At 41.8% G+C, this 12,732-nt stretch overlaps 1 protein-coding gene across 3 annotated transcripts in view; it reads left to right on the plus strand.

Annotated features, from left to right (window-relative positions):
• The window catches only part of CPQ (carboxypeptidase Q), a 3,127,273-nt gene that overhangs the window by 1,193,196 nt on the left and 1,921,345 nt on the right, over positions 1–12,732 (plus strand). For all 3 annotated transcript variants that reach the window (XM_044065629.1, XM_044065627.1, XM_044065628.1), the window contains one exon: positions 4,841–5,048. In XM_044065629.1, coding sequence (XP_043921564.1) covers positions 4,841–5,048 — 208 coding nt within the window. The remainder of the gene's footprint in view (positions 1–4,840; positions 5,049–12,732) is intronic.

Below are 12,732 nucleotides of genomic sequence, written 5' to 3' on the forward strand. Positions count from 1 at the left end.
GTCATCCAAACAACAGAAAATTTGCATTCCGGTCACAAATGATCAGCCAGCTTTCTGAGTCAAAGTTTTGAGATTAACAGTAGCAACAGTTTTCATTCTGCCCTTCACAAGGTATTACCCTTCACAAGGTATTGAATGAGGGTTTTGCAGTAGACCCAGAATATTCAATAATCTCAGTGTACAGAGTCCATAATAACAAGTATAGAATGATCAAGAATGTTCCACAAACATCTGTTGGTGGCTGAACCAGACCAATATGCTTCTGGGCAACCTCTGTAGACTTCCTACTCTTGATGCAACAGTTACCATGAATACCTCTATGAGGAGAACTGTTTAGGGCAGACAGTATGAAGAACTTTGAAGCACAGTAAGGCCAATTTGCACATCAGGTTTCTTGGAATTGAGAATGCAGGCATTTCAGGGTCTCTTCCGAAGGTGCAGTTCATATCAACTTAGAGAATGTATCAGTGGTATGCTACAGCAGTAAGCAGGAAAAAACCCTGTCTTGAGAATCCAAGAGGTTATGAGAGTGGTTGATCTTGTTTCTTGGCTTCCTGATAACAACCTTCATACCTAGATGGTCTTAACTGTTGTCTGCTAATCCACCATGAATAGTCTCCAGGTTCAATAGTGGCAAACCCAGTCTTCTGCTGTTGAAGCTGGCTTTGCTGTGACCACTTTGTCTCAGTATTCAGCACCAGTTATAGCAGCTTTTTGTCCTTCATCCCTCTACATCAACAGATGTCACAGGATGCTATAGTCCAGCAATGGCACCTTGTATTCTTACAGTTTTTCCCATGTTTCCCCTTTTTCAAAGTTCTTGATGAAGGCCATTTAGAATGGAATCATTCTTATAGCCTTCTTTTGACCTTGACAGATTAGTTTCCTCCTGGCATGGCCTTAATTGTTGGAGATGCCCCTTTGCCTGTGACCACTGAAGAGTCTGCTCACACACATGTCCACTAGCCTCGCCCAGACTTTCTTTGCTTCTTTTTAATTGCTTGCTTTCTTGAGTTTCATTGTTGGCCAAAGACTCTACTTCTGTATCTAGGGAGGTCCAAATTCTGACCTCTGTCCAGAAGTCCTCCATTAGAATGATGTACAGAAGTAAATGGATACTATTCTACTTATGGGTGACTTCCCAGGTATAGGATCCTTTTTCTTTTCCAGTTTTCGCAGTCTTGGATATTGTTGACAGAGGACTGTATTTTTCTGTTAATATTCATGTGTTAGAAACATCTACTTTTTTCCCAATGATTACTAATAAAATGATCGCTTTACTGAACATCGGTAACATCTTTTTGAGAGCTTGTCTAAAAGAACCATTCCTTCCATGGATCTTAATTTGTTTTTCATTGGAAGAATTAACATTGACACTTTTGTGCAAGTGTCCATAGCATCATACGTACTTACTAGGCTTTTGATCTGCGAGGATCTTTAGAAGCCTAACCATACATTTTCATTAAATTTTTAGCTCTTATTTTTGAGTACAATAACCCAGAGATGAGCAATATTTGCAAGTTACCCCTGTCTATGAAGAGCAGGGGTGCTAAACCAGGGGTGAATTTCTGGTTACCCAGCCAGTCTTTCTGATTATGTTTTAAGTAGTCTAAGAGAAGTTCTTTGCTTTATGTGGAGAGGAAGATGATGCCAAAGAAATAGTATTCTCTGTGACATGTATCTATCCCTCCAGCATGTTCTGTTTGTGTTACAAAGGGATTTAGATCTAATGAGTGGATGTTTATGCTCCCATTGGACTTTGATTGTGCAGTAGGTCTGACAGCAGAGGGCCTCTTAAGGCTCTGTACTTGAGGAAGAGCTCGCCCCTCAGTAGCCTGTATGACAGTGAGAAGGACAAGGCCCTGAGACAGTCAGCATAGACTTTATAATTTAGGCCCTTGATTTTCGTAGTAAGAAAGATTTGTGGTTTTGTGTTGTGTCAAATATTTGGACAGATACATATTGGAAAGGACTTTATATTCAGTGGTCAGCCTGATGAGTACAGAATACAGTGGGATGATCAGAGTTAAAGTTATGGACATGGAAAGTGCTCCTTTTTACAGCAGACACGTTATCTAGAAGAGATTCATGGTGCATGTCTCATTTTCTGTACTTCCTTATCTTCTTTTCCCAGTGTGTCACTGGGGTTAGCCCATATGTTATACCTAAGGTAGCTTCTGAAGCAAATTTAAACAAGTTCATTAATTTACTTGCATTTTGTTTTTAGAAATAAAATTATTTGAATGGGTTGCGCTACAAACTTGTACTGTCGACAATGCTGTGGTGGAGTCTTGATTAGAGTATTGGGGGGTTTATTGAGATAAGCACTTTTGTCCTTGTAGATTTCTTCAGATCCAGTTCCTAAATCTAAATCTTCTATGATTGTGTTGCTATTGTAGATATTGCTTCAGAAGGGGCCTTCAGGTTTGCTGTTCAAAACCTCATATCTTGATACCAATAAGGAGCATGCCCTGGAGAATGCATCCTACTGTTGAATAGGATGGACTGGAAAGATATGAAACTTATGTACATTTCATAGCAATAGATTTTCTTGAACCAAGACCATCCATCTTAACATATGTCCATCTTCCCCCATCTCTAGCTAACGTGGGACTGCAACACCTGTTGAGACATGTGATGTGAGTGCATGTCATATGTGTGCTTTTTGTTGTGGCATATCTTTTATGTGATCACTGTTCACAGATACCCTTAACCTGCAGAAGCAGAGAGGCACAAGGTATTATGGCAGGTGAGGGTAGAGCTAGCAGCTGGGAATTCTTAAAAGTGCCAAGCTGACTGGTGCCTGCAGCTTCTAGTTTTACTGTTACCTGGCTCTGTGGTGTTGAGGTATGGAGTTCTGTCTTTGACCCAGGCAACTAGGGTTCAGTTAGTGGCCTCAGCACAGGAGGAGCTGGGCAGTGACTGAAAGTTGAGGTAACATTGTGGAACCTGCTCACCTACTTCAGGAGGAGATGGGGTGTGCATGCTTGGGGGCAGACATGTAGGTAGTATCATCCTTAGTGGAGACCGGGGAGGGCTACCTGTGTTGCTTATGGAATGGGGGTGGGATGCTTTTTGGGAATGCCCTCACTGAAGTGGTGGGGTCATTCAGTGCACGCATCCCACTGAAGTGCAACATGAGGGTAGCCTTACCCACGCACAGGGTTGAGGGGCCAAAAACAAGAAAATGTCAAACAACTGCTGATGTTTTCCTGTTTGGTGTCCCTTATCAGATGAATTAGAGTATGACTGGACTGTTTGCCTGAGAAAGGCATGGGTGATCAGCAGGCAGTGGAAGCAGAAGTAGGAAAAGTAGCAAAAAAATATAGTCCAACTATTGAAGTGAACAGACATGGGTCAAAAAGATTTTTATTTTATTTATTTTATTTAATATTTGTTGACCGGGAAAGTCCAACTAGGACAGAGCCTATTTACAGTGGAGGCCCAAGGAGAAACGCTCCAGATGCTGTTGCTGTGGCAAGTATATAACTTTTGTTATTCCGAAATACAGCTGTCTTGATTTTAGTATATGTAACTTAATAGTTACAGTTTTGCCATTACAAATTTTAGTGTTAATCACAATTAACTTGCTTAACCACAATTAACTTGCACATCTGCCTGGCACTGTGCCAAACAGATATAAAATATAGCAAAACATGACAATCTATTTAGTGCAGAATCCAGACTGAGAAATCATCTGAGTCACTATAACATGTAGAAAAATCTGAATTTATTAAAGTGCCCCAAAGTCTTCTTAAAGGAAGCCTCAAAGTGAACACAGCAACCACGCAATACACACAATTCACAAGGAACAAATATAACTCTAGCTGAATAATACCCAGTGGTATCCATCTTACTTCAGTGTGGTAATTTGAGTAGCATCCTCACCATTACAGATGCATGGTGAAACCTCAGAGGCCAAGGAAAGAACATGCAGAGGAACAATGTCCCTCATTAATAATTCAAAGATAGTCCTTGGCATTACAGTCTTAAGGCAAGATTCTCAGAAAGGTTGATCCAGTTAGAGGTTCATAGACATTGCTCTGCTTGGATCAAACAGTACATATTGTGGTCAGGGGATGGGAAAACCATACTTCAAAGCTCTGCATAGTCCAGTGTGCAGTACATGCAAAAGAGGGACTGGGAATGGCGAGAATAGTTTAAACCACACAGTGTTTATTTTCCCTGTGAATTACAGGTTGTGTAAAGTTTAAAACTGCCTAACCTATATGAAGAAACATCAGTAGGTTCATAAAATAGTGTATTAAATTGCTCTAAAACCATGAAAGTAGTACCAATTCCTGATGGTGGTAAACATTTCTGTTCACACAGAGCACATCAACACAGTCAGGTTGTAGGAGTCATGTAATAAAACCTGAGGCTTATACCTGCAAACAAGATGGTGGTTTGTCAGACTGTCCTGATACACCTTACAGTTAGGGTTACTGACATAATTTCCATCCTACTGGTATTTATTACACATGTAAAACAGCTCTTTGTTTATTTCCTGTTGCATGAGATTAAGACTGAACATCTGTGTTCATCATAGATGCATTTTCAGAGAGCTGTTCATAATTTTACATTTATTTATTTGTTTAATTTATTTCCATTTGCTATCCAGGTTGGTGCACTGGTCCAAATGTCTTCTTCAGGCATGGTACGGGCAGTTCAGGCAGTTTACAAATTATGCTGTAAAAGTTATTAAGGATAAGAATACATAATATGTTATACACTATTAGTGTAGGCATATACAGTTTAGAATTGAAAAATAAGACCTTTAATGATTTACCTTTAACTTTTATCCTGTTGTATTTGACAACTTTATTTTTCTTTTTTCTAGCCCACATACAGGGTGGCAGGATTACAGCTCTGATGTCCCCAAAATTCCCACTGCCTGCATTACAGTGGAAGATGCTGAGATGATGGCTCGTATGGCTTCCCGTGGCACCAAGATTGTTATCAACCTCAAAATGGGGGCCAAGACCTACCCTGATGCTGACTCGTTCAATACAGTGGCAGAAATTACTGGCAGCAAGTTCCCAGAGCAGGTCTGTGAGCACTTTACTATTTGTCTTGTCAATGTATGTCAGTGCATTTAATTCAGTTTGAATTCAGTGATTCCACTATTGTATATTATGAGTTTATTCATCCTGCTTACCTGCTTTTGACTGAATGATGCACACTTCCCAGGCTTTGCCAGCTGCATTCATCATAGCTTTGCCCTCCCTGTCCTTAGATTCCAAAGTTTAACCCCAAAAAACTGAGAGGCATGTACAATCCTGTGTGTTTGAAGGCATCATTTTCTGTTGAAATTCCACATTGAAATATAGTTTGAGTTACTTTCCAGAATGTTAACCTCTCTTCAAGCTACAAGACCTATATTTATTGCTAGCATTTCTGTAACAGAATCTTTTTAAACAAGAAACATCTTTATTAAATTATCATGTATGACATAGGCAATCATACATTTATATTAATGAAAACGAAAATAAACCACATTGACATAATTGTAGCTGCAAACATTATACCTCACTTATAATCTATCCAGTCATTGTCAGTCAAACATTACGCAGTTCATTCATATCCTTCCTTCTTTAAACCTTGCTCCTCTTCTGCATGCATTTTTCCCACAATTCCCATTTTTACTTATGTATTTTGCTCCTAACCTTGTCTAAAGATTCTAATTCCAGTTGTTTTATCTCTATTATTATATTCACTACTTCAAGTAAAGGTGGTTTAGACTTTGATTTTCATTTTCTAGTAATTGCTTTTTTGGCAGCCAACATAATTAGACTCAGCAAGGCCTTACTATATCCACACAATTCCGATTGTGTATTAGAGCTCAAAAAATCATTTCCTTAGACCAGTTTGCTCACCCAGTGTCTCTGACAGAGCAGTCTGCAGGGAATCTTTAAAGATTGCCAACTCATTACACTCCCAGAAAATATGTTTCCAGATTCATCTTTCTTCCCCATCACACCTCCAACATTTGCTGTCTACCTGAGGAAAAATGTTGTGGCGTCTACTTAAGGTATAAAAATAACTATGCAAACACTTCCAAGCAAAGATCCTAAATCTGCTAGACTTTGTTGCATATTTGGGAGACATACATATACCCCCACTATTTCTTTGTGAATTGCTTAGCCAATCTCTCTCTTCCCAATCCTTTGTAACCTCCTCTGATTGATTGATGTTCTTCATCTCACATTGCTGCAGTCCTTACACTTGGGTAGTCCGCTGTCCTCGGTCGGCCCGAATATCAAAGTATTAGGCTGACGTCGGTCAAGGCGCTTAAGACTGACATCAGGACGTCAGGGTACAAATGCGCATGACCGACGTCATATCCTCAGTCTTTTTTGCCGCATGGTCCGATGCAGAAGCAGCGTTGCAAGTGCCATTCGGCGTTCTGAAATTTTTCGGATTCGGAGTTTCAGATGGAGTCAAAGTTGGCTAAGTACCCCGTTGGGGAATATTTTGGTTTTTTCTTGCCTCAGTGGTTTACCGGATGTCAGAAAAAGTGAATAACTGTATTTCTTGTGGGAAACAGATACCGCATAGAGATTATCATACTTTGTGTATTCCTTGTTTGGGGCCTGAGCACGACGTTGTTGGGTGTCGCTTTTGTGCTAGGTTTAATAAGCGCACTATTAAGCGAAGGTTGGATTGTGCCAGGTTGGTCTTTGGGAAGCGGTGCAATTATAAGATGCCGTCGGATGCTCCGGCCGCTTCGAAGAAGCGCAAAGACAAGGCAGCTAAGCCCAGGCAAGAAGAGTCGTCCGTACCGGACGCCGGTTCTTTAGAGGCGTCAGTGGAACCGGTGGTTCCACCGGAGGCTTCTCAGGAGTCCCAGGGGGAGACTTTGTTGTTGCAGGATGTGGCCTCTCAGGAGGCAGGTCAGGCTGAAGGGGCTTCTCAGGTTACTGTACTCCCCTCCCTTCCTGGGGTGGTTAGGCCTTCTCCTTCTGTTTCTAAGGCTTCTCCCAGAGGCAGGCCAGGTTTAGCTTCTGTTGGTGTCACTCCTAGTTCTTCAGGATCTGTGCCCAAGAAGCACATGCTTAAAATGGCAGAAGATTTAATTTCTTTGATTAGAGGTTCTTTGCCCTCCAGATAAGAGGCCTAGGGTGGAACCAGAGTTGGGGAGTTTTGAGCAGCCTTCAGATGTTTCAGAGTCTTGACTGAAGACTTGCAGGAGTACTCTCCTTATTCTGATTCTGATGCAGATGAATCTACCCCTTCTGCTTCTCCTCCAGAGGATTTTTCATTTTCAGAGACTCTTCATTCCATGAGGGAGCATTTTAAGTGGGAAGGTCAGGACTTCTCTGATTCCAGGAAAAGGCTTAGGGAGTTTTTGTTTTGCCCCAGCATAGGCCTTTGGCTATACCTCCTGTTCTGGATGTTGTGGAAGATGTGTTTGCGGAGGCTTCACTTAATCCTGATTCTTTGCCTCCTGCTCCTGTTAAACCGGATAGGTATTATAGGGTGCCTGAGGCTCATAAATATCTTTATAAGAGTCCTAGGGCGGACCCAGAAACTGTTAGTCAGGGACCTAAGGGTGTCAAGGCCTCTGTTGTAAAAAATCCGGTTCCTCCAGATAAAGAGGCCAGAGCTTTGGATAGATGGGGAAAGAAAGTCTATACTTCCTCCACCTTAGCTATGAGGGCTTTGAATTGCCAGTTTCACATGTTAAAATATCAGAACTATCTTCTTTCTCAACTGAAGTCTAAGGTAGATGCTCTGGCGGAAGGCATTGAGTGTAAGGAATTACAAGATTTAGTGCATGTCTCTGAACAGGTGGGTAAGCATTCTTTACAATGTGGTTTTGATGCTGTACAGGCCTCATCTAGGGTGGCTGCCACTGGGTCAGTTCTTCGCAGGCACGCCTGGCTGAGGGATCAGAATTTATCTGAACATGTTAAGACAAAGATTTTGGATGCTCCTTTTCAGTCTGATGTGTTGTTTGGTTCACCTGTTGAGTCAGTCTTGAAGAAAACGGAAGACAAGGCTAAGTCTATGCAGACTGTTAAAGATTTTTTGCAAGTCCAGCCTCCGAAGTTTAGTAGGAATTGGCCTGCTAAGGGGTGGACATACCCTTCTTATGATTCACAGTCTAGGGGTAGATCTAGACGTGGTAGGGGTAGAGCTCAGAGCTCCTTCAGACCTAGAACAGGGAGTTCTCCTGCACAATCTTCAGGTGAGGGCAGGGGCCAGTCCTTTCGTAAACAGGCCCAATGACCTACCTTTTCAGCTGCCAGATCCTTCTTGCCTGGCAGCACCTTTGGAAGGAAGGTTGGCACTCTTCAGGGAAAATTGGACTTTGATTACCCAAGACAAATGGGTACTGGATATCATACACCAAGGTTACAGGTTTTATTTCCATACCTTGCCTCCTTTCAAAGGCATGCCGGACGTTCCTCCTCAGCAAAGACTAGAGGCTCACAAACAAATTTCTCTGCTGCTGCAAATAGGGGCCATTCAACCGGTCCCTCTGTCAGAAGTGGGCCTAGGATTTTATTCTCGCCTGTTCCTAGTACCAAAGAAGGGGAACACGTGGAGACCAATTTTGGATTTATCTATCCTCAACACTTATCTGGACATTCCCAAGTTCAAAATGTTGACGTTACAATAGCTTTTACCTCTGCTGGGCAAAGATCACTGGATGGTGACTCTGGATCTCAAGGAGGCTTACCTTCATGTTCCTATCAGGCTAAGTTGCAGGAAGTATCTGCGTTTTCGAGCTGGGACTTCTCATTATCAGTTCTCTGCATTGCCCTTTGGCTTATCTACTGCGCCCAGAGTGTTCACGAAGGTTCTGGCTCCAGTGATTGCTTTCTTCAGGCTAAGAGGAATACAAATCTATCCTTATTTGGACGATTGCCTGATTCTGGCCCAAGGAAAGGACGAACTTCTTCATCATTTGCAATATGTGATAGCAGTGCTAAGATGCCTGGGGTATTCTGTGAACGAAATAAAGTCCAGTCTAGTACCCTCTCAGGACATGTGCTTTCTGGGTGTGAGACTGAATACAGCATCCCAGATGGCCTTTTTAACCCCGGACAAACAAAAGAATCTTTCTCTTTACTTCCATCAATTGTCTCATCAGTCCAGGCTGACTGCAAGGACAGTCCTTCAAGCCTTGGGGTTCATGGCATCTTGTATTCTGGTGCTTCCCAATGCCAAACTGCATATGAGGAAGCTACAATGGTATCTCAAAAATGTATGGACACAGCACTGCCAAGATATGGACACTGTCATTCAGATAATACCTTGCATTCAAAAGGAATTTTTGTGGTGGGCTCAGGAATGTCACCTAAACAAGGGACTCTCTGTGACCCGGCCAGAGGCGAGTCAAATTCTAACGACAGATGCCTCAGACAAAGCTTGGGGAGCTCATCTAAATGGAAAGTGGATACAAGACACGTGGCCTGCCAGACTTCAACATCTACATATCAACTTGAAGGAGATGTTAGCAGTCCAATTTGCTTTAATAGCTTTCAAGGATTTACTTCTTCCAGGGCAGGTGTTGGTTCTAACAGACAACACAACTGTCATGTGGTACATCAACAAGCAAGGGGGAACGCATTCTTATCCTCTATGCAGACAAGCAATGATTTTGTGGGAGACTGCTCTCAGTTTACAGCTCAATCTTCCGGCAAGGTTTCTGCCGGGAGCACAGAACTCCTTAGCAGATGTGTTGAGCAGGCAAATTATGGATCCCCACGAGTGGAAATTGGATCCTCATGTATTTCAGAAATTGACAGTGTCATGGGGAACTCCAGACATAGATCTGTTCGCTTCTCCACTAAACTACCAGCTGCCAAAGTTTTGCACAAAAAGGTTTCATCCCACAGCTTGGAAAGTGGATGCTCTTTCATTCAATTGGAGCAATCTTCATGTGTATGCCTTTCCACCTCTGCCTCTCCTCCCAAAGGTACTCCTGAAGGTCAGACAGGACAAGCCAAAGATGATTTTAATAGCTCCAGATTGGCCTCGACAGCACTGGTACCCATTACTGAGAAGTCTGGTACGGGAGCCTCCATGGCCTTTGCCTTCGATTCCACACCTTCTGTCTCAGGAGAACAGTCATTTACTCAATGTCAAACTTCACTCTCTTCACCTGACAGCCTGGCATATTCTGTTTTAAACCCTGGAGGGTCTCAGCTTCCACAGCAAGTTTTGAATGTTATTTTGGAGGCCAGAAGGCCTAGTACAAGGAAAGTGTACGCAGATAAATGGAAGAGATTTTTATTTTGGAGTACAGCAAAGGAATTTGATGTTTCTAAGCCTAATTTAAGTATGGCTCTTCAATATCTTACTGAGTTACTGGACAAAGGTTTGTCCTTCTCTTCTATTAAAGTTCATGCTGCAGCAATTTCTGCTCACTATGACTGTGACCCACCATTGTTTTCTCAGCCTTTGTTTAAGCAATTCCTTAGAGGGGCAAAGAATATAAGACCCCACGGAGAGCTCCTACTCCTGCTTGGGATCTCAATTTTGTGTTGGAGAAACTCACTCTACAACCTTTTGAGCCTGCAGCTACTGCTGAGTTGAAATATTTATCATGGAAGACTGCTTTTTTGTTGGCCATTACCTCTGCAAGAAGGGTTTCTGAGTTACAGGCCCTTATGGCGGTTGAGCCTTTCTTAATTTTCCATAAGGATAGGGTATCTTTGCGTACTAATCCATCCTTTATGCCTAAAGTGGTTTCTAGTGTGGCTTTAAACCAAACTATTCATTTGCCTACTTTTTATGCAAACCCCCAAAATAAAGGGGAAAAGATTTTGCACACTTTGGATATACACAGGCAGTTGCGATATTATTTGAACAGAACTAAAGGGTTCAGGCAGTCTCAGCAGTTATTTGTTTCTTTTGCTTTGGGTTCTCAGGGCAAGCCTGTGTCAAAACAAACTATTTCTAAGTGGATTGGGTTTTGTATTGCTTTCTGTTATTCCCATCATGGCAAGGAGATTCCAGCTGGGATTAGGCCTCATTCCACTAGGGCTACTGCCACTTCTACAGCTTTTTTAAGGGGGGTGGCAACTAAGGATATTTTGGAGGCAGCTACTTGGAGTTCAGTGCATACTTTCTCTAAGCATTATCACCTTCCACTTTACTCTAAATCGAGGGCTGGTTTTGCCACTGCAATTTTACAGGGCATTTTGGCAGCGCCTTCTGCATTATAGTTTTGCCATCCTCCCTTATCTCTGCTTTGGGATTCTACCCAAGTGTAAGGACTGCAGCAATGTGAGATGAAGAACATAGTACAGTTTTGTACCTACCATAAATGTAGATGTTCAAGATCCACATTGCTGCAGTCCAATTTACCTCCCTCCTTCCCTCTGTAGTTAGAGGCGGTTGTGTGGTTTGGGTTGTACATATTGTGAATATTGTATATTTTGTACATATGGTTAGTATAAGGGTGGTTGGTTGTTTTTTGCTGTCTTTTGGTTTTTGACCTTTCTGTTTAGGGTCTTCTGACATCTGGGGCAAGAAAAGACTGAGGATATGACGTCGGTCATGCGCATTTGTACCCTGACGTCCTGATGTCAGTCTTAAGCGCCTTGACCGACATCAGCCTAATACTTTGATATTCGGGCCGACCGAGGACAGCGGACTACCCAAGTGTAAGGACTGCAGCAATGTGGATCTTCGAACATCTACATTTATGGTAGGTACAAAACTGTACTTTACAGTTATCATGCAATATTTTATATGCTCTACTAATTATTCATTTTTTTAACAGCAACTTCTGTTTTAGATTCTACTGAAAACTTTACCAATGCTGATCTTTCACTTACCACCCCCCTATTTCTTCCTCTTTGCCTGTACTCTGATATCAGTCCTTGATAGGGAAGGCAATCTCTATTCTGAAGTCCAAATAAATTCTTGGCTTCTTCTCTTTCTATTACCTTTCCCCTCTCTAATTATTTGCTCCCAGTACATTGGTTCTTTACCAGTTTTCTCCAATAAATTCTAGCCTCCTCTTGCCTATTAACTGTATCCCTTATTGCAGTCATCCCTATTGGCAGAATATCCATTCTCAATTCACGTGTTGGCTTAGTTCTTAGAATACTTCTGCTACTTTCTGAATATTATATTCTGCATGGTTGCTGTTATTCTCCTTAAGGATCTGCATCCATAGTTCCAGTCCTTCCTTGTTTTTTAAGCTACCCCCCCCCTTCGTTTTATCATCGTCACTCCTTTCCACCTTAAATTCCAAGTTTGTGCTTGTGCTATTTATAGGAGGCTTAACTGTGTAGCTGTGAAATACCTCTTCATATCAGATAATCCCAAACCACCTTGTTCATTTGGAAGAATCAGCTTATCCCTTTTCACTCTTGCTGTCTTACCCTCCCAGATAAAATCCTTCAATTCTTTATTGTTGTCCACAACTTCTCTGGTTGCTAAAAATATTCCTGACCTGGGTATAAAACTAAAGGGATTAAAAACATTTTAGCTAATGCTATCATGCTATACATATCTATATAACAGAGCTTCCATTTTTTTCAGTTTTTGTATTACCTTTTGTTTAGTCCCTTCCCATATATCCTTAGCTGCCACACCAGAATCCTTTATAATCCATATTCCTCTAAGTACTTCATTTTATCATGTCCACATAAAAATGGATATTGATGAACCAGTTTGCGTGTAGGCACATAATTTACAGCTATAGCCTTTGTTTTAGCTTCATTAATTTTGTATCCCAAAAGGATTTGAAACTGCCTCAAAATGTTC

The sequence above is a fragment of the Protopterus annectens genome, chromosome 3.part0 (assembly GCF_019279795.1).
Source record: "Protopterus annectens isolate FY-2018-M chromosome 3.part0, PAN1.0, whole genome shotgun sequence".
Lineage (NCBI taxonomy): Eukaryota > Metazoa > Chordata > Ceratodontiformes > Protopteridae > Protopterus > Protopterus annectens.